General features: G+C 40.9%; 1 protein-coding gene across 4 annotated transcripts in view; it reads left to right on the forward strand.

The window, feature by feature from the left end:
- Positions 1 to 23610, forward strand: part of KIRREL3 (kirre like nephrin family adhesion molecule 3) — a 1274477-nt gene that overhangs the window by 1165124 nt on the left and 85743 nt on the right. For all 4 annotated transcript variants that reach the window (XM_082273094.1, XM_082273096.1, XM_082273097.1 and 1 more), the window contains one exon: positions 3914 to 4112. In XM_082273094.1, the coding sequence (XP_082129220.1) occupies positions 3914 to 4112 (199 nt within the window). The remainder of the gene's footprint in view (positions 1 to 3913; positions 4113 to 23610) is intronic.

Here is a 23610-nt window from a genome sequence, read left to right on the forward strand (position 1 = left end):
GAGAACCCCCGGTCACGTAAGCACTAAGCGGCTCGATAAAAAAAGGTATTTAGTGGGGTATTTTTTTACAAAACACGTACACCGGGGCAAATAATTTTATTATAACAGAGGGGATTGTATCACAAACACTAAGTGGCTTAACAACCGCTTGGTTAAGGGTTGAATTTTAAAGGTGTTACGGAGGGGAAATCTACAAGCTTTTGACAGTAATTGGATTTGGGCTGAAAGGACAAGTCAAAGTCTAGGATTACACCTAGCATCCTGGCATGAAGGCAAGGATAGTTGTATTATTGATCTTTATGGAAAAGTCAGGGAGGAGGTCCCGGGCAGGGGGGAATGTTACAAGCTCAGTTTTTAAAAAGATTTAGTTTGAAATTTCCCCAATGGGACACAGATGGCAAAAACAAAACTGACAGGGATTATGTAACCCACCCTTACTCTATCGAATAAAAAATTATTTTGCCTTTAGTTCTACTTAAGGGGATTTTTCTGGACTCATTTAATTCAAGACCCATTAGATTCCTTCCTCTGGCTTTGTTAAGACAGATAAAATAATCTAAGGGGTCCCAAAAGAGCTCTTTCTGGGTTTTCACTGCTATTCAGGGCTTCATTGCAGAGATCTCCCTCCATTAACATTTCCAAAGTTGACAAAGGTTTCACCAGACAGAAAATAAGGAAAAACCTGCAACAGTGAACACAGCAGGGAAGGCTAAAACATTCTGTGTATACACAAAGCATACAGTCACTGTCTGCAGCACTTCTTGAGAGCTTGCCTTCCCTTAAAATACTGCAGCATCTTCACAGTGTTTTGCACACATTCCAAAAATAAAACCAGGACATCTTTGATCTCCTTTCTATCAATTTCAGAGCCCGCAGGCTGGCAGATAGCTGAGGGGGAGAAAGCTCTTTGTGTAAGCTATTTTTTGCTGCCTCCTTCACCCACCTACACACAAAGAAGCCAGGGGAATTGGCAGAGCCGTGTATGTGTGATGTGTGCGGCTAGACGTACAAACTCTTATGAACTGATTAACACAGATAACGATAACATGAGAAGTAATTACATTATGTACAGAACCAGTTGCAGACCTTTAGGGCATTTATAATCCTAGTGATCGCAGTGTGCTGTAGATTTACAGTAGTTCAGAGAGGGGGATTATTGTTTGCTAACTGGAGATCAGTTTTCCCGCTGACAGCAGAATGTAAATAAAAGAGCCAGAATTGAAAAAACAATTGGGTCTGGTATGAATTTTAAGGGTGACCCCACACCAAAAAACAAAACTAAAAAAAAGGTGTGGGGCCCCCCCAAAATCTATACCAGACCTTCATCTGAGCAAGCAGCCCAGCAGGCCAGGAAAGGGGGGAGAAAGAGTGAGCCCCCCCTTTTCTGAACTATACCAGGCCCACATGCCCTCAACACGGGGGGAATACTTTGCCAGGATTAGGGGGGGCAAGGGCATATTTCCCACAACCCTGGCCCGGTGGTTATGGGGGTGTGGGGGGAGGTAGCTTATCACTTACCAAATGACAGCCGCTTACCCCACGCTACTAAGTTAACATGGGGACAGGGTTCACCCGAGCAACTCTGCCCTGTGACGTCATTCGTCATTTAGACTGCACATGTGCTACCTGATAAAAAAATAAAAACAGCCACAAGGCCCTGTACAATATATATCACTGGATTATCTATTAAACTCACCCTCTGTCTCGTGTTGTAGTATCTTTTCAACCCAAAACAACAGACGTTTTATTTATGCTATAAAAGCAAACCCACTTTCCAAATGTATTTTTAATTTCAGCCTCATCCTGCATGTCAGTCTAAAAAGCGGTTTAATAACATTACCAAACTTACAAGTGAAATTGACACAACAGAAATGAAGGAATTATTAAAGGACTTCATTAATTTTCCTTTCAAGTTCTCTGCTGAGTTAGGCTGGCCATACACTATACAATTTTCTTATTCAATTTCCTTTAGATTTACCTTAAACTGTGTAGTGCAAGGACCTGCCTGATTGCATACAAATTGAAAGTGTTTAGGTTTGACTCTATATTACATGGTTTTGGTAAATCTAAAGGAAAGTTGAACAAGAAAATTGTATAGTGTATGGCCAGCCTTAGAAGTGAAAAGGTTATATACAGTGCTAGGACCACTCTAATGCAACATCCGTAATGTCTAGCAGGCTTACGCCTAAAGAAAAACGATACAAAAATCACATAGTTACTCGTAAGTCATAAAAACAAAGTCTATGTGCAATAGTAAACTTTTTGTAAATTAATATGTGGTGCAATATAACAAGCTGTATATTTTTAATCACTATAGTGCATTTTTGTACTGCCACCTTCCCATTGCCCACCTTGTTCCGCCTAGGGAGATATCCAGTCAGCCACACTAGTAGATTGGAGGTGTGTATTATGTGGAATTAATATGTTGTCACAATATTTTGTAATATTTGTTACAAATGGTTAATGGTTCCCTATTTATAGAGACCACTGCATTTTTCCTATGAGCCCTAAAGAAGCAAAACAAGAAACTAATTGTGTTTTGTCATCTGTGTCAATTTCACTTGTAGGTTTGACATTATTATTAAACTGCTTTTGTGACTGACATGCAGGCCAGGGCTGAAATTCAAAAGAAGTTTAGAAAGTGGGTGTGCTTTTATAGCATGATTGTAAATGTCTGTTCTTTTGGGTTGAAAGGATACTACAACACGAGACAAAGGATAAGTCCTATGGTGATATATACTTTACAGGGCCATGTGGCTGTCTCTGGCAGCAATTTTTGTGTCTGTGGGTAAAAGCAGACAGCCGTGGCTGATCCACAGGTATGGGCTGAACTGGATTTTTTCATTAAGGTGGTGTCTGAAAATTCTCCCCTACTTGTTGATTAGGCCATTTTCTTGGCATAGCTTAAAGTGGATGTTAACCTGATTCATGAAATTTGACCTAAGCACATCTATCTGTAGTGTTTTCTTATCTCTCTCCAAAGCCCTGTGTCCTGTGTCGTCGTTGCTCTGTTATCAGCATGATAACTTCTGAGAAATTCTCAGAAAACTGAGATAAAACCAGACTTAAATTTATGTTGTGGGAGGTTGCTATAAATAGATTAGCAGAGAGCTTGTCTTGTCACAGCACAGCTCTGCAAGCCCTGTGTGGAGTAGGGGTGTGTGCCTTTCCTCCAATCAGCTGTCTTTTCTGTATGCCAAGAATCCACTCCCAGTGCTGAACAGGAATAGAAAATCTCTAACACAATGTGCACTTTCTAAAGAATATATAAAGCTGAACACAGCAGATATACATGTGAAACTTATGTAGGGAGATTTGTTTCATCTCTGTGTATCATCTGAGGCTGTTCACCTCACTGGGTATTTGTGGGGGTTTACATCCAAAGTGATACTAAAGTCAAATTTTTTATTTTTTTTTTTGGGGGGGAGGGGGGGTTAAAAATAACACACATGTTATACTTACCTGCTCTTTGCAGTGGTTTTGCACAGAGCAGTCCATATCCTCCTTTTCTCAGGTCCCTTGCAGGTGTTCCGGGCCCCTCCCTTCTGCTAAATGCCTCCACAGCAAGCAGTTTGCTATGGGGCTCCATTCAGACACAGAGCGGTGGTTCAGCCCCGCCCCCTCTCTCCTCATTAGCTATCTGACTTTGATTGACAGCAGCAGCAGCCAATGGCGCCCACTCCTGTGTCTGAGTCAATTAGGAGGGAGAGTCCTGGACAGCGGAGGCACTCGCGGCACATCGCTGGATTGAGATAGGGCTCAGGTAAGTATTAGGGGGGGGGGCAGAGGGGGGCTGCTGCACACAGAAGGTTTTTTATCTTAATACATAGAATGCATTAAAGTTAAAAAACCTTCTGCCTTTAGGACCACTTTAAGTTCTGAAGTCTTCCATGTGTGATTTCCCCTAATCTAGGCCTGGTCCTGGAAGGAGAATGTTCTGGAATCAGGAACATCGGGTCGATACACAGTGGAAACAGTCAGCACAGACGAAGGCGTCATCTCCACCCTGACCATCAGCAACATTGTGCGGGCCGACTTCCAAACCATATACAACTGCACAGCCTGGAACAGCTTTGGTTCAGACACGGAGATCATTAGACTCAAAGAACAAGGTAAGGGGGCATCCTATGCATGTGATAGAATATGAACAGACTTTAGGGTTCCTTTGCCGATCCTGTTTTGGACAGCATGGTAAACAGCCCAGCCAGACTTTCAAATGTAAATTTATAAAAAAGTATTTACCTCTTTCCTAATTTTTTTTTGCATATTTGTCACACTTACTGTAAATGATTCCGATCATCAAACACATTTTGTTATTACAAAATGTTAACCCGAGTAAATACAAAATGCAGTTTTTAATCACCTCCTTCCCAAACCTATTCTGACACTTCGTTGCTACATGTAAAAATCGACTTTTTTTTGTTAGAAAGTTACTTAGAACCTCCAAACATTATATATCTTTTTTTAGAAGAGACCCTATAGAATAAAATGGTGTGTGTTACAATTTTTTATGTCACACAGTATTTGTGCAGTGGTTTTTCAAACGCAATTTTTTGGGAAAAAAAACACATTCATGAATAAAAAAACAAAACCAAAACAGTAAAGTTAGCCCGCTTTTTTGTATAATGTGAAAGATAATGTTACACTGAGTAAATAGATCCCTAACATATCACACTTTAAAATGATATCTGCCCTTGGAATGGCGGCAAACTACCCTGCCTTAAATTCTCCATAGGCGACGCTTTAAAGGCCTTTACAGGTTACCAGTTTAGATTGGCACAGGAGGTCTAGTGCTAGAATTTTTGCTCTTGCTCTGACGTTCGCGACATTACCCCACATGTGTGGTGCGACCAACGTTTACATATGCATGTGTGAGTAACGTATGTGTTCGCATTTGCGCATAAGCACGTTGGAATGGGGTCTCTTTAAATTTTATTTATTTATTTAACACTTTTTTTTTGTGATAACTTTGTACAAAAGGGATGAACAACATCCCTTGTGACAGCATAGGCCCTGACGGGTCCTCTTTATGGAGAGATTTGGGGTCTATTAGATCCCAAATCTCTACTCTGGCCCTCCATGCAGCCGATCAGACCGAGATCAGTCCGATCAGCTGCTTCTCTGGCCTGGTGGTCAGGTAAACAAAGGGGCGGAATCACTTCTGCATTTTGGAGAATCGCCGGCTGCAAACAATGCATACATATATTATATATATATATTATATATATATATATATATATATATATATATATAATGTATACAGTTGGTTTGGGCTGCTCATTCACAACAATTACGTATATATATATATATATATATATATACATTTGTATATATATATATATATATATATATATATATATATATATATAAATATACATATATATATATATATATATATATATATATATATACTGTATATATATATATATATATATATATATACATATATTTACATAAAAAGTACAGTAAAACTGCAGGAAAGAGCACTGGGAGGCAATGTAATGTGATTTTATTTTATTTTGAACGGTATCAGTGTGTTTGGTGCATTTTACATTTGAATTTGCCGCCGGTTCCACCCCCCGGCGGACGCCACGTCGCCGGAGACGGAAGACGGGGCTCGCAGACGTTTCGGGAGAGAGCTCCGCCGCCGCATACCGCTCGCAGTCTTCGCTGGATCCCGGAGAAAAGGTAAGAAAAACCTCTTCCAGCATCCAGCGATCTTCTTAGCACTACCCCGAGTGTGACTCGGGGTTACTGCTTTTGGCTCTAAAATCTTACCCCGAGTCACACTCAGGAATACCGCTAGGAAGGTTAAAGTCCCTCCCTGTTTTGAGAAGTGAAGGGGGTGTGCTTTTCCCCATTTTTTCTGGGGCTCAGCCCTCCCCTTTATTATCCCCTTTTTCCTTTTTGCAGATACATGGTTATTTGGGATGATGCCACAATGTGGATATATTTAGCTTAAAACCCTGCTTGCACACAAAAACTATATATTGGATTTCGCTTGCCACACCCAGGACTGATTACTGCCAGGCCTGCTGAGTCAAGAATTTATTTAAATAGATGCTATCTGACAAAGTTAGGCCCCTTTCACACATAGGTCCATTTGTCCGTTTTTCATCCATCCGTTGACGGATGAAAAACGGACATCAATGTATCTCTATGTAAAAACGTATGACAACGGATGTTACCATTCGTTTTCATCTGCTTCAGTCAATGTCTGTTTTTTTGAATGGATGAATGACCTATTTTTCATCCGTCAAAAAAAAACGGATCGGACGAAAAATGGATGTAAACGGACAAACGGTCCGTTTTTCATCTGTTTTTGTATTGATAGTAGATGTTAAAAAAACGGATGAAAAATGGATGAAAAAATGGATGGAAAATGGATGAAAAACTAATACATTTTGACGTGACTGAACTAATGAACTGAACGGACCGTATGTGTGAAATGGGCCTTAAGCACGCTAAAAGAGTTAAAAAAGTAACACATCATGCCTCAATCTAAAGAAATTAAAGAACAGATGAAATACAAAGTAAATGACATATATCAGTCTGGAATGGGTTACATTTCTATGACTTTGGGACTCCACCGAATCACTGTGAGAGTCATTATCCACAAATGGAGGAAACTTGGAACAGTGGTGAACCTTCCCAGGAGTGGCTGGCCTTCCAAAATTACTCCAAGAGCACAATGACAACTCATCCTGGAGATCATAAAAGAACCCGAACAACATCTAAAGAACCGCAGGCCTCATTTGCTTCAGTTAAGGTCAGTATTAATGATTCAACAATAGAAAAGAGACTTGGCAAAAATGGCATCCATGGAAAAGTTCCAAGGCGAAAGCCACTGCTGACCGTAAAGAGCACAAAGGCTTGTCTCACATTAGCTGACAAACATTTTGATAATCCCCAAGACTTTTGTTCAAATAATCTGTGGACAAAAGTTGTATTTTTTGGAAGGCGCATATCCCATTACATCTGGCCTATAACTAACACAATATTTCATAAAAAGAACTTTCATACCAATAATCACACATGGTGGTGGTAGTGTGATGATCTGGGGCTGCTTTGCAGCTTCAAAACCTGGAAAACTTGCCATAATTGATGGAACCATGAATTATGCGCTCTACCAGAAAATCTTGAAGTAGACTGTCCGGCCATCAATTTGTGACCTCAAGCTCAAGCACACTTGGCTCATGCAGCAGGGCACTAATCCAAAACACACCAGCAAGTCCACCTCTAAATTGCTCAAAAAAAAAAAATCAAGGTTTTGGAGTGGTCTAGCCAAAGTCCGGACTTGAATCCGATTGAGATGCTGTGGCATGACCTTAAACAAGCCGTTCATGTTGGAACCCCCCCCCCCCAATGTGGCTGAAATGAAACAATTTTGTTTCAAGAGTGTGCCAAAATTCCTCCATAGCGATGTGAAATATTCCTTGCTAATTATCACAAATGCTTCATTGCAGTTGCTCCCGCCAAAGGTCGCACAACCAGTCATTAGGTTTAGGGGGCAATTACGTTTTTACATAGGGCCAGGCAGGTTTGGACAGCTGTTTTACCCTTAATGCATGAGGTCATAATTTAAAAACTGCATTTTTATTTACTTAGGTTATCTTTGAAAAATATTAAAATGTGTTTGAAAATCTGAATCATTTAAGTGTGACAAATATGCAAAAAAAAAAATCAGAAAGGGGCAAATACTTATTCACAGCAGTGTGTGTGTGTATATATATATATATACACACTGTATACAGTATTTATAAACTTAATATATTCTGAATCTGTCATGAACTAGTTTTTCCTCTGTCTCCCTGTTGAGTAGTTCTCCCTTTCCTTTGTAATTCCCCTTTATGTTATGGTGTATAAGCCACTGATAAGAAATTCAAGGGTTTTAATATCCACCTCATGTTAAACGGTGACTGATGCTTTTGATCGCAGTCACTTGGGATAAGATTTAAATAGACGTTTTCTGATTGTAAAGGGCATCATTTGATGTGATATAAATCCCCTTTTACTCTCCAAATCCACCTCATCATGAGCAGTGATCAGCATTTAACACACAGGAAATATAGAACACTTGTAAGCTATTACACAGAGTACGATAACTGAAGAACAGGGAAATGAGACAGCCCAACTGCAAAGATAGGTTTATATTGAGTATTCATCGACAACTGTTTTTGCATTCTATAAGAATAGTTAAAAAAAAAAACGATATATATATATATATATATATATATATATATATACATACAGTATCTCACAAAAGAGAGTGTACCCCTCACATTTATGTAAATATTTTATCATATCTTTTCATGTGACTACACTGAAGAAATGACACTTTGCTACAATGTAAAGTAGATACATTGCCAAGGTTCGCAATCACTGGCCTAGGGTATAGGAAGATTGCCAAGACCCTGAAACTGAGCTGCAGCACGATGGCAAAGACCATACAGTGGTCTAACAGGACAGGTTCCACTCAGAACAGGCCTCACCATGGTCGACCAAAGAAGTTGAGTGCACGTGCGTAATGTCATATCCAGAGGTTGTCTTTTGGAAATAGATGTAAGATTGTTGCCAGCATTGCTGCAGAGGTTGAAGGGGTGGGGGTCAGTTTATCAGTGCTCAGACCATACGCCGCACACTACATCAGCTTCGTCAGCATAGCTGTCGTCCCAGAAGGAAGCCTCTTCTAAAGATGATGCACAAGAAAGCCCGCAAACAATTTGCTGAAGACAAGCTGACTAAGGGCATGGATCACTGGAACCATGTCCTGTGGTCTGATTAGACCAAGATAAACTTATTTGGTTCAGATGGTGTCAAGCATGTGTGGCAACAAGCAGGGGAGGAGTACAAAGACAAGTGTGTTTTGCCTACAGTCAACCATGGAGGTGGGAGTGTCATGGTCTAGGACTGCATGAGTGCTGCCGGCACTGGGGAGCTACATTTCTTTGAGGGAACCATGAATGCCAACGTGTACTGTGACATACTGAAGCAGAGCATGATCCCCTTTGCGCCACAGGGCAGTATTCCAACATGACAAGGACCCCATACACGCCTCCAAGACGACCACTGCCTTGCTAAAGAAGCTGTGGGACATCCTTAAACGAAAGGTAGAGGAGCGCAAGGTCTCTAACATCCACCAGCTCGGTGATGTCGTCTTGGAGGAGTGGAAGAGGACTCCAGTGGCAACCTGTGAAGCTCTGGTGAACGCCATGAGGGTTAAGGCAGTGCTGGAAAATAATGGTGGCCCACAAAATATTGACACTTTGGGCCCAATTTGGACATTTTAACTTAGGGGTGTACTCACTTTTGTTGCCAGCAATTTAGACATTGTTGGCTGTGTGTTGAGTTATTTTGAGGGGACAGCAAATTTACACTGTTAAGCAAGCTGTACACTCACTACTTTACATTGTAGAAAAGTGTAATTTCTTCAGTGTTGTCACATGAAAAGATATAATAAAATATTTACAAAAATGTGAAGGGTATAGTCACTTTTGTGGGATACTGTGTGTATATATATATATATATATATATATACATAGAAATATTTATGTCTATGTACATCTGACTGTCACTCCTATATGAGCCTGTTCATTATCTCGTTCCAAACTATGAGTATTAATATGAAGTTGGCCCCCCTTTAAAACCATAACAGCCTCCATTCTTCTGAGATGGCTTTCCATAAGATTTTGGATTGTAGCTGTGAAATTTGTGCCCATTTGTGAGGTCAGGTTCTGATGTTGATCATGAAGACCTGGCTCGCAATTGGTGTTATAAGTTCTTCTAGTGTTCAGTAGGGTTGAGGTCAGGGCTCTGTGCAGGTCATTTCAGTCCCTCTACACCAAACTGGTCAAACCATTTTTGGTTTTTATGGGGCTGACTGTGTGCTTAGGGTCACAGTCATGCTGGAACAGAAACTGTCCTTCCTCAAACAGTTACCACAAGGTATGAAACAATTACAATTTCAATAAATAATTGTGTAATTGTGTAAAATGGACACTGGAAAGACTTGAACTCAATAATTCAGAGGGGCATCCACATACTTTTTCGCCAAATAGGGAAGTGTGACGGTCAGATGTCCACAAACTTTTGTCCATATAATGCATGTACATTCTTACTTCAGCCATGTCAGCTTCAACTAGCAGTTTGGATGGGTTATTCCATCAAATTCCCAAATTATGTGCTTTAGTCTCAAGTTGCTTTAAAAAGATTTAATGTACAATACAACGGAATGTACTAGCACATTCTTATGTGACTCATGCTAGAGGGAAGAGCTAACCAACTTTATAAGCAAATAAAGTTCAACAGTTGGAATCATGGAGTATGGCTTTTTTTTAAATATTAAAGCAATATTTTCACTTAAAATACTCTAAAATCATTATTAGCAGACACAAACATAACAGAGAACCTGTGCAAATTAGCCCTTTTTTATTGTTTGTTACATTTTTAAAACTATTTGAATTTATTTTACAATTTTTAAAAATTATTTATTACAATGTTTAAAAGTCTGGGATTTTTAGACTGACAGGGGGGTACAGGGGGGGATCAGAAACAGACAGAACTTGGAGGGAGCCGGGGAAGCAATTACAGGAACAATGCCCTATGTCTTTGTCTCTCCCTGCAGCAGCTGCAAGGCAGCGGGAGGGAGAGAAACAGGATTTCAGCTGCTGCAGAGAGCCACACAGGGCATCCTTCTGTAATTGCCCCTCCACCCAACCACACCGATTTCCCCTGCAGTTTGGGCCCCCCTATGTGCCTGGACCCCCTACAGGAGGAGTGGTGGTCGCCCCCTATCAGCGGCCCTGCATCCATGGGTAAAATAGCATTAGGCTGACACTTGAATTTAGGTTCACTTTAGTAAGTGAAAAGCTCCATGAAGTGGACCAAAGAGAAATGACTAGTTTGGGACAGGGGTCCTAATAAACACAGGAAATGTTGAAAATGCTTTATGCCAGTTTTAATCATCATGTAATACCATCACAACTTAGTACTGTCTAAGTACCACCTATACTTTACTACCAGTGTCTATACGCCATCATGCCAAGTCTCTGCTACGGAATGCTATACTATGCACATACCTAATATCTAAGAGATCGTCATTTACCAACACGCATATCTCAAAATAGTCCCCTTGTATAAAGTCTCTGATTCTGTTGTCTGTGTCACATTTCTCCATAAAAACCAAATTCCCGCTTTCATGTTTTTTCTATTGAGACAGACAGAAAGAGAGAGATACCCCATATACTGTACATATATCCATACCTAAGGCCATGCAGGTATATACTAAGACCCTTTATTATTTAAATCAGAGTAAAGTAGTAGGCACCCTGGGTGCCGCCTCTCCTTCCCCTGCCTCTCCTGACAGTTTTTAGGGAGTTTAGTTGATCCTTTGTGTTGGAAGGGGAAACACCTGACAACAAGCAGAACATCAGAAGATACAGTGCCTTGCGAAAGTATTCGGCCACCTTTTGCCACATTTCAGGCTTCAAACATAAAGATATAAAACTGTAATTTTTTGTGAAGAATCAACAACAAGTGGGACACAATCATGAAGTGGAACAAAATGTATTGGATATTTCAAACTTTGTTAACAAATAAAAAACTGAAAAATTGGGCGTGCAAAATTATTCAGCCCCTTTACTTTCAGTGCAGCAAACTCTCTCCAGAAGTTAAGTGAGGATCTCTAAATTATCCAATGTTGACCCAAATGTCTAATGATGATAAATAGAATCCACCTGTGTGTAATCAAGTCTCCGTATAAATGCACCTGCACTGTAATAGTCTCAGAGGTCAGTTTACAGCGCAGAGAGCATCAAGAAGAACAAGGAACACACCAGGCAGGTCCGAGATACTGTTGTGGAGAAGTTTAAAGCCGGATTTGGATCCAAAAAGATTTCCCAAGCTTTAAACATCCCAAGGAGCACTGTGCAAGCGATAATATTGAAATGGAAGTATCAGACCACTGCAAATCTACGAAGACCTGGCCGTCCCTCTAAACTTTCAGCTCATACAAGGAGAAGACTGATCAGAGATGCAGCCATGAGGCCCATGATCACTCTGGATGAACTGCAGAGATCTACAGCTGAGGTGGGAGACTCTGTCCATAGGACAACAATCAGTTGTATACTGCACAAATCTGGCCTTTTATGGAAGAGTGGCAAGAAGAAAGCCATTTCTTAAAGATATCCATAAAAAGTGTCTTTTAAAGTTTGCCACAAGCCACCTGAGAGACACACCAAACATGTGGAAGAAGGTGCTCTGGTCAGATGAAACCAAAATCAAACTTTTTGGCAACAATGCAAAACGTTATGTTTGGCGTAAAAGCAACACAGCTCATCATCCTGAACACACCATCCCCACTGTCAAACATGGTGGTGGCAGCATCATGGTTTGGGCCTGCTTTTCTTCAGCAGGGACAGGGAAGATGAATGGAGCCAAATACAGGACCATTCTGGAAGAAAACCTGATGGAGTCTGCAAAAGACCTGAGTCTGGGACGGAGATTTGTCTTCCAACAAGACAATGATCCAAAACATAAAGCAAAATCTACAATGGAATGGTTCACAAATAAACATATCCAGGTGTTATAATGGCCATGTCAAAGTCCAGACCTGAATCCAATCGAGAATCTGTGGAAAGAACTGAAAACTGCTGTTCACAAACGCTCTCCATCCAACCTCACTGAGCTCGAGCTGTTTTGCAAGGAGGAATGGGCAAAAAAGTCTCTCGATGTGCAAAACTGATAGAGACATACCCCAAGCGACTTACAGCTGTAATCGCAGCAAAAGGTGGCGCTACAAAGTATTAACTTAAGGGGGCTGAATAATTTTGCACGCCCAATATTTCAGTTTTTTATTTGTTAACAAAGTTTGAAATATCCAATAAATTTCGTTCCACTTCATGATTGTGTCCCACTTGTTGATTCTTCACAAAAAGTTACAGTTTTACAGTATATCTTTATGTTTGAAGCCTGAAATGTGGCAAAAGGTCGAAAAGTTCAAGGGGGCCGAATACTTTCGCAAGGCACTGTATATAAAGCAGTTTAGGTCCTTAGACAGATCTTCAAAGCTAACCGTAGACAGAAGCAGAGTCAGCAGGCAAATGGTTAGGTCAGTTGTCGGTAAACAGAGTCCCACTTCCAGACAGGTATAATGAAACAATGGCTGACAATAGAAAAAAGATAACAGGCCAATAATCATTATAAACACCAACAATGTGAAGGCAAACACAGTCCAAAAAATACACAGGAATAATCCAGGGTAGTCCCAGTCAGACAACAGTTAGAGCCAGACTATCCTTTATCCAGGGCATGAGCAAACAGGGCATGATCAAACAGACTAACCTTTTGATTATGGATAGGCATAAAGATGTGGGGTCCCTTTAAATATCACTAATGAGGGCAGGTGTGCACATGACAGACCTGCGTTGCAGTGCTGAATAATGACCAGCAGGTGGTGAAGGTTCAAGGATGTCTGTTAAGCTGGATACACATTATACAACTTTTGTTATTGGATTTCTTTTAGAATTACCTTCAACTATGTAGTGCAAGGGCCTGTCTGATTGCATACAAATTGAAAGTGTTCAGGTTTGACCTCATGGTAAATCTAAAGGAAAGTTGTACAAGAAAATTGTATAAATGTTTTATAGTGTGTAGCCAGCTTTACACTGTCCTCTTTGCAGTGGCGGCTGGTGCTCAAAACTTTTTTTGGGGGGGCCCAAACAGAAAAATGTAATAGGCATAGGTAATTTTGCGGCAAAAAACGCTGTAAAAAATTGCGTGACTTTGAGGTCACAAAAGTGTGAAAGGGGCCTTTAGTAATTAAGGTATAGTGTGCCCCCTTCAATGCAGAGTGACCAACGTGCCCCTTTTCAATGCAGAGAGACTAGCGTGCCCCCATTCAATGCAGAATGACCAGCGTGCCCCCTTTCAATGCAGAATGACCAGCGAGCCCCCTTTCAATGCAGAATGACCAGCGTGCCCCCTTTCAATGCAGAATGGCCAGCGCACCCCCTTTCAATGCACAATGACCAGCATGCCCCCATTCAATGCAGAGAGATCGGTGTGCCCCCTTTCAATGCAGAGAGATCTGTGTGCCCCCTTCAATGCAAAGAGATCAGTGTGTCCCCATTCAATGCAGAGAGATCAGTGTGCTCCCTTTCAATGCAGAGAGATCAGTGTGCCCCCTTTCAATGCAGAGAGATCAGTGTGCCCCCTTCAATGCAGAGAGATCAGTGTGCCCCTATTCAATGCAGAGAGATCAGTGTGCCCCCTTTCAATGCAGAGAGATCAGTGTGCCCCCTTTCAATGCAGAGAGATCATCGAGCCCCCATTCAATGCAGAGTGACCAGCGTAGCGTGCCGTGCCCCCCCTCCCCCGAGACCAGTGCACTTACCTGCAGCTTCTCCTCGGTCCCCCAGCGTCTCCTCGAGTCCTCCCGCCTCCTCCTCACCCAATGGCATGGTTTTGCCTTTCCGCCAATCAGGAAGCGGGTCTCGGACCTGCTTTCTGATTGGCCAGGAGGAAGATCCGTGTGACAACAGCGAATTTTCATTCGCTATTGTCTCACAATGGGTGGGATCGGGGTGTACTGCTCTGCGCCCCGGGTCCACCCTTTTCTGAAGCCTATTAGAGTCTCTGGCTCTAATCAGGTGACTCAGAAAAAAAAAACCCATTGAGCTCCATGAGTCCTGCGCCCCCAACGCACCGGCCACCACTGCCTCTTTGCCTGCCACAGCCTTGAAGTGATACTGTAACATTGTGTAAGTTTAGCATTCTGGATTTCCAGCATTGCAAGGTCACAGTGCTTACCAGCAGAAAATAAACAATTCTTCTGTAAACTATGTGCTCCTGCACTATTACTTGAAATAATAAACTGGATAACTGCTGCAACCTCGAATTAGCTAATCCATGATCCATAATAAGCGATGAATAAAACAGTGTTGGTGTTGCGCTGTTGTGAAGTCAATGTGATCAATAATTAACAAAAAAAAAAAGCTTTTGTGGATGCTGTGTAAAATCACAATGAGAGCAAATAAACAAAATCAAACACAGGGTATACTCCGTGCCAACAAATTTATAAACTGTGCCACTAGTATCTGCTTATAACAGTGTGGTGGCTAATATCCAGAAACTCATGTGACATAACATAACAGTGATAATAATAATAAATAAAAATCTATTTAAAAAGTCCATATATTAAATGTGTTGTGATTTGATAACAGTGCATCCCTTCACCATTAAAATATATTGTCTGATGTCTCTTCTTCCCAGTGAGGTGACATCTATGTGCTCCTTGTCCTTCCACCTTACTACTGTAAGATAACAGCATTTGTATATATCTTTTACTGTTGCTTGGTCTGCCCCCTCCTGCCTCTAGGGGTCCTTATAAGATTTATCAGGTTGGTGGGTATCTGTGGTAACTGTTATTTCCCCTGTTGTACTCATGGTGGGCCCTCCTGATGTGCTCTGTTTAATAAGAAATGTAAAAGAGACTCTCCATGGTGTGATAAAGTTTATAAAGGTTTAAAAGTTTAACAACAGCTGTATTATTCACTTTTTTTTACAAACAGTACATCCGGAGGCATACCGGAAGTGACACAATCATACAAGCTCACTGCTCATGGATTACATGCGCGGTACTGTTTGTAAAAGGAGTAATACAGCTGTTTTTAACCTATTAAACCTTTATAAACATTATAACACCATGGAGAGTCTACATTTTTTGTTAAACGGAGCACATCGGGAAGGGTCTACCAGGAGTACAACAGAGGAAATAACAGTTACCACAGAGACCCACCAGCCTGTTAGATCTTAAGAGGACCCCTAGAGGCAGGAGGAGGCAGACCAAGCAACAGCAAAAAGATACTTACATATGCTGTTACCTTACAGTAGTAAGGAGGGAGGCTAAAGGGCACATAGATGTCACATCACTGGGAAGAAAATACATCAAACCATTCTTCTGCCATTTGCAATATTGGAGAATGCAAGCGACAAAATGATTGCTTGCAATAGGCAACAATAACGTGAGAGATGTTCTTCTGTAGATCTTGTTATGCACTACACAATTACATGTCTTAATAAATGTTACGGATTTATCAATCAGCTATAGCTCACTAAATGTAAAAGAAAAAAAAATCAGTATTCTGTGAAATAGCCGTTTAAGACTTTACTAACCCAAACCTGTCGTGATTTGCATATCTGCACAGAAATTTGGGCATCAGACATTAACTTTGATGTGCAGCTTGTTGTTCTATGCAAGCTGCCAAAAGCAAGGCACCAAACTGTCAGTCACTAGAATTGTTTTTATGGGAGTACTCGACAGGAAGCCAGCTTCATACTGGAAAATATTCCCTCATCCCACTATAACATCTTCACTTTAAATAACTACAGTTCTGATTATAAGAAAATTTTACACAACATAGAATGTAGTGAAAACTTCTTTTACATAAACCAATTTGCAAGTTCTGCTTAATGGCCCTTTAAAGACATGATGCTGACAAAAAGTGCAATAAGAAAAAAAAAAAAAAGCCATCACCTGTCACAAGGACGACAGTGAAGAATTCCTATTAGGAACCTCTCTAGTACTGGACACATAAAATATATGTGTTAATATATTGCAACATTGTGTTTGCACTGCTATCTAGTTTTGTAACACGCCTCTGTCCCCAGCTAGCTGACAGTGCCTGCAGGACTGCAGAGGCGCGACCTTGCCAGTCAGAAATAGACGACACTGGCGTCCCAGAGTGTTTAAACTCACTGTAACATCGTCACCTGCAAATACTGCAGCTGATACACAAGGAAAAGAAATGAAGGCGATTTGTTAAGGAAGTTTAGTGTATTGGATGTTTGACTTGTGTAATGGTTCGCTGCCAGAGGGGGCTGTAACATATTACATTTACAACAGTTTATCACTGTGGCTTCATTACATTGTCTGTAAGGTTATTATGGCTGGCTAATGTAGTAGAAAGACTAAGGTGCCTTCAAGGTGAAATCTGACAAAGACCTGGAAGATTGGAAGAGTTTGCAGACAGCACAGAGGCTTTTCTGCAGCTGACAGTCTGAGATGAAGGAAAAACTCAAGCAGCCATTTTCAGTTAGCAGAGAGACAAGGTTGCAAATGGTTTGTTTTAAAGAAATCTGCGACCAGAACAGCTGTGTGATAAGGCTCCCACAGAAGCACCCAACCCATTCTAGACACAAAGCAGTATTAAACCCAAAATCATTTCGGAGTGTGAGGTCCGATCTTACTTTTTCCCTCCTAAACCCTCCCTCTTTTCCATCTCCCTTTTCTCTCTTTGCTACTACATCTCATAAGTCTTCTCACCTATTCATTTTAAATTTAGGTAAGATACTACTCACTCAGGGAGAAGGCTTGTTTCTGGGTGACGAGTGGGGCGGCTTCCCTCTCTTTGTGGTATAGGCCCCCTTCTATGAATGTATACAGCTTATACCAGATGCATTTCCAAGCTAGTGTACAGTAGGCCTGAAGTGTGCCATGTTAATGTACCACTTAGTGTCTTGAACAATATTTGGGATCACCAAACACAGACAACGTATTTTATACTGATTGTGAAGTGTTTAGTGTTTTGTTTTTGGGGTTTAGGGGGGGGGGGGGAAACTTTTCTATGCTCTATTAGGTTTAAAAGTTTTGGACTCATTCTGTATGTATCTTACATCGTGGAGGATCCGCATCCTTTGTCAGAAACCCAAAACCAAAACTGTAATATATTGCAGCTTTCTAACCATTATATGTGGTGGCTGCATCCGTTTTTTTTTTTTTTTTTCCCACCTCTGGCTTTTTCCCCCTTTTCAGCTTGGGATGTGTCAAGTAACACACCTCCTGTATTAGTGAGACACAACTATGGATGAATGAGCACAGGAGGAACAGCAGACAGCATCATTGTCTGTGTGGGGCGGAAGGTAGTGCTAAAGTGTTACTAAACCCAGAACCTGCATTCACTATATCTGGTCTCCCACAGTACACAGAACATGGAAATGCAATTATTTTAGTAAATATAAATACCTTTTCTCATCAGAAGATGTATGTATATATAGCAGCCTTATGACTTGCATCAGTTCCTAGTAACGCTTGTAGGGGGAGTTTGTTTGTTTTTTTTCTCCCCTGATCCTCTGTCTGGACATGTCTGGACAGTGCTGATTGGCCCTGTGCTGATAACATGCACTCTCCTAAGAAGAAAAAAAACTCTCTAGCAATATACACCAAACTGAGCATTTGCAGCAATTTTTAGCAGGGCTGCGACAGTGCGGCGGACAAATCTGACACTAAGTGACACATTTTGGGGACCACTGACACCAATACAGTTATCAGTGCTAAAAAAGGCACTGTTACTGTATAAATGACACTGGCAGGGAAGGGGTTAACACTAGGGGCGATCAAGGGGTTAAGTGTTCTCCTAGGGAATGCTTTCTAACTGTGTGGGGGATGGATGCAGTAGAGGAAAAGAGAGATCTGTGTTTCAGCTTAGCTGAAACACAAGATCTCTCTCTGTCTCTGTGACAGAACAGCCGTCTGCCTTGCTAACATAGCACAACCAGCCAGATCCCACTGATTGGCTCCCACTGTGTCTGATCACAGCGGGAGCAGCGCGCGCATGCCCCCCCCCCCCCCAAGAACATCTGCACAAAATCATGTACCTATATGTGATTTTGCACAGCCGGGCCGCCTTGCTGCAATATATATTTGGTGGTTTTTATTCCCCAAAAAAAATTGTCGCCCTTGTTATGTTTATAGTCCAAAAAAAATAAAGCTTAAAATACCACCAAAAGAAAGCTCTGGCATGATTGCGCAATTGTCAGTTAATGTAACACAGTGCCGTATCCCAAAAAATGGCCTGTTCATGAAGGGGGGTAAACCGTTTGGAGCTGAAGTGGTTAAAGTGTTTTTTAAATAAGATTTTCTATGTGCAACACATTTCTTTCTTTTGATATTCATGGCAGTGTGGATGTGGATTTGAATAATATTCTGCTGGATCCCTTTTCCATTGGGTGGAACTACCCCTGAGGCTGAAAGTCTTAGGAGTTTTCCTTTGGAGTACATCATGCACAGATGCTTTTTGACTTTTGTTTAGAGGGTCAAAATCAGGTGATAAGTAAGTGTATATCTATCCTTGGTGGTGGTGATCATCACGTGGTCCCTCTGCAGGTTTTGGTATTGGATTGTTTGAGCCTTCCTATTTACAGTGGACTTGATTTTTTACATAGACTTTATTATTCATGGCGAACTCACTTTACTTTTCATGTAGAACAGTGTGAAATATAGTTATAAACAATAATAAATAGGGTAAATAAATAGGAGAAAAGCTGCTGGCAAAAAAATAGTCAGACAAACTAAGTAACAGTGGTAAATGTGTAAATTGCCACGCTAAAATATGATAATGTGCAAGGTGACTCAATTAAAATGAAATATAACATAAAATATAGAACAAATATGTGTGCATATGTAAGAGAAAAAAAGTCCAGATTAAGTCTTCCAAAACACCGCAGTGACACTTTGCAGAAAGGAAATGTTTAATACACTTTGACAATCACCCAGTGAGCCTTCACCACCCACAACCAATGGACTCTTACCAGAACATGAGGACTCCACTACAGAGTCAAATCAGCATAAATATGACAATACCATCAAGCAGAGATCTGGTTCATGGTAACATCAATTGCAACCATAAATGCATAAAATTCCACATAGAATCAAAATGTAAGTATCCACATAGTGTAAAACTGTCTAAAAGATTTTATTACACTTCATAGTATGAATACTACTCTCATGAATAAAAACAATACACGCTTTGTATGCATAACATTCCCAAGATGCATGATAGAGGTTCAAACAATGCTTCATAAAGATTACTGGTCCAAGTAGGCTTAGCAATATATAACGTGCGTTAGCTCCGCCCAATGCGTTTCATTATATGTGACATCATCAGGGTATATCATTTATACCCCTGATGATGTCACCTATTCTGGATTTTTGATGTGACCTAATCTGTACTTTTTTTTTTACTTACATATGCACATGTGTTTGACTTATAGTTATATATTTTTCATTTTTTTTTTTGCATTTATGGTTTTGTATATTTTGTTGGTGCAACATATATACTTTATTTTTGATTTGATTGCGATGACTATCTCATGGTACTAATGGTTCATGGGTTTAAGCACTTTTTAGTTTTGGTATATACACCAAGAGCGGATTCTAGTTCTTTTTTTAGGTGCTGTATAGGACAGTAAAGTAAAGGTGAACTTAGCCTTTAAGTGCATCTATGTCTTTTCTAACGTTAAAGCTGATATCTAGGCATATATAAAACACACAAATCAATACAGCTCTACCATCATTAAGACATAATTAAATGCATTTTTAAATGCAAGCGGTAAAAGTACCTGAATCTGACCTGGTATCAGGCTCTTGCAGTCAATGTACAGCAAAGCTCAGACAGAGAGGTTGAAACAGTACAATGTGTGCTGCAGTGCTCATGTGCTGACAAGGAGCATATTATTAGGAGGAGATATAAGAGGAGAAAACAGCCAGATGCCTGGCTACTGGTTCAGTCTCTCTGCAAGCCACTGAGAGCCTGAGTCAGCCGCTCCCACCCTTCCACAGCTGGGCGCTTCAGTAAATGATGGAGGAGCAGGGAGCCAGTGACTAATAATCACTGGCTCTCGGCTCACTTAAAGCGGAGTTCCAGCCATTTCTGTGTTTATTAAAAGTCAGCAGCTACAAAAAGTGTAGCTGCTGACTTTTAATAAACACACACTCCCCTGTCCCACGGTCGAGCAATGTTCTTGGCGCTCTTGGCGGCGCCGGCATTGCTATTGTGGGCACCCGGCTGTGATAGCTTGCAGCTTCAAAGCTGGGTGTGCACTGTGCATGTGCGAGTCACGCCGCGCCTCCTGAATGGCCAGGCAATCTTCTGGAACCTCTGACATGTCCCAGAAGACTGCAGAGAGGGAGGGGGAGAGGAGAACTTCCACTCGAGTCCCCCCCCCCTCCAGAAAAATGACATGCCAAATGTGGCATGTCAGGGGTTCAGGAGTACTTAAAGCGGAAGTTCCACCTTTGGGTAGAACTCCACTTTAAGACTGAGAGCTGAGCGATCAGCGGTCTTTGATCGCTCAGTTCTCAGTCTACAGGTTGGAGGAGGACAGCTGGAATCAGTGCTGCAGCCATCTAGGTGAATAGTATTGTTTATTTTCAATTCCAAAACCTCTTTTTTAAGGATGAATGAATGAATAGAGAGCTGCATTCGTTTGTGTGGTTAGTAGAAGTCAATGGATTATAAATAAGCTCTATTGTACCTTCTAGTGCATTGTGTGGCCATAAACTCGGCTCAAGTCTCCTGTGTGTTTTGCATTCGTAACTAGTCCACACAGCACAAACACACAGCATCACAATTAATTACAAACCATAACTTGTTGTCAGCCTAGTAGACACCTATCTTACATTCCCCAAATGTTTCCAATATGGGCAGCAGCGTCTCTGGCATAGCTGACAGTCACAGCGAGGGGTTAAAGATGTGCGATTGTTGGAGGGCTTCCAAACCAGCTCAGATTTTATTAAATGCTGGGGCAGGCAGGTGGAGAGTTCTCATTAAAATAAGATTTATAGACGTTGCTGTCATGTAGATTGAATCGGAACTAAATGAACTGCTGAGAATTAGCCTTGGGCACCTTCCAACCTAAGCAGAGCCAGTGCCCGCCTGGTCAGACGGGTGTCAGTAACACTGCAGAGATTTAAATCCGGATGAGCTAAGGCAAGATGCTTTGGCTGATAGGTATAAATAGTTACAGATGCATATTTTGTAATATGCTGACATTTTATCATTTTGGGATAGATGCTTTTTATGGCCTCATGATATATATTATTTTAATTGAGATCCTAATTATGCTGTCACACACAGCCAGAGAAAACGAGCAAAGCTTGTAGAGACCGTTATAGTTTTCATTGCACAATTCCCTAGTTGCTTTTCGCTCAAAGTGAAATTGTTAGTTTTAAGTGACGTTCTTGGGATTATCTATAATACAGAACTGTAAGTGTAGCCTTTAACACTTTTTGCTTTGAAAAGGTTTAATATTTTGTAAATGTTAAATATTACAGAACCCATTCAGACTAAAAGTGGTCAGATTCTACACAAAATAACAGGTACTTAAATGGTAAGTTCACCCTTATACTAAAATCTCAAAATCTACTAGCATCAGCAATCTAAGACTAACCTATTTAGCCCTGTAAAGAAGAAATTGCTATACATACGTTTTCTAAGGCAGCTCCAGTCTGGTCTCCAGCAGTGGAAACTCTGCAGAAAAGACAGCCAACAATGGCTAGGAAATGCCCATGAAGTGATGTCACCCATATAGTCACTATGGAGCTTCTGTTGTCAGCTGCCTCTTCTGCACCCGCCTTCAAAGAGAAGCTGCCGCTGACAGCTCAATGTGGAACCGGACCAGAGCGGCTTCAGAAAAGGTATACAGACGGTCCCCGGGGTACAAACATCTGACTTACAATCGACTCCTACTTACAAACGGAGAGACACAACAGGAAGTGAGGAGAAATCTACCCCTAGGAAGGCAAATTCTCTTCTGTAAGAGTTCTCATGGGAAAAAGGTGTCTCCACTGAAGCTTTATCACCAATCCTTGTCTCCACAACAAACCAAAATTTCCAAATCCAGTTGTCTTAGAGACAGAAAGTGAGGTGAAATCTTCTGAACAGGGGTACAGACAGTAAAACAAATGGTACAGGGTGTTAACCCTTCCATATGCTATACAAAAAACATAAAAAATATTATTTTGGCTGGAGCTACACTTAACAAATGTACCTGTTCCGACTTTCATACAAATTCGACTTAAGAACAAACCTACAGTCCCTATCTTGTTTCTAACCCAGGGACCACCTGTATATAGAAATTTCTTCTTTACAGGGCTAGATAGGTTAGTCTTAGATTGTAGATGCCAATAGATTTAGAGATTTTAGTATTAGAGTAAACTTCTACTTTAAAAACACATCTGTGCTACATGTAGGCTGCCATCACTGACCTCAGCTATATGCCTGGTTGTTGTTTACTTTTAGTCTGAGCTATTGAGGTCTGTAAGTAAATGTTATTTGTTTATTTCTGAGCATAATAAATGCTGTACAAAAAATAGTACAAAACACCCTTTAAAGATTGTCCAAGGTCAATAATTCAAAAAATGAGGAATAGATGACCGGGAAACTATAATTTAAAAAAAAAAGGCCTTTTTTTTAAAGTGGAAGAAAAGCTCAACTTTAATTAGACCTAAAAATCCCCCCACTCCTACCTATCCTGCCTACTCAGTGTAAAAAAGATCTGTATACTTACATATATTTATTCTGCTCACATTTTTAGTCTTATCATGTGATCCTGCAGCTCCCGCTTCCCTGTGAGTGGCTGCTGCAGGGGAGAGGAGGGAGCACTGTCAACGGCTGGGTCATGGGTGGAGTCACACCTATAGGAATTCACAGTTATTGTTGTCAAGTGCTCCCTTACACAGGGGAACCAGAGCTGCAAGACCTTGTGACTAGACCAGGGCAAATTAAAAACTGATAAGTATACAGATATTTTTTATACAGGGTAGGCAGGATA

Source organism: Pelophylax lessonae (genome assembly GCF_965119305.1).
Source record: "Pelophylax lessonae genome assembly, chromosome: 12".
In the NCBI taxonomy this organism is placed as follows: Eukaryota; Metazoa; Chordata; class Amphibia; order Anura; family Ranidae; genus Pelophylax; species Pelophylax lessonae.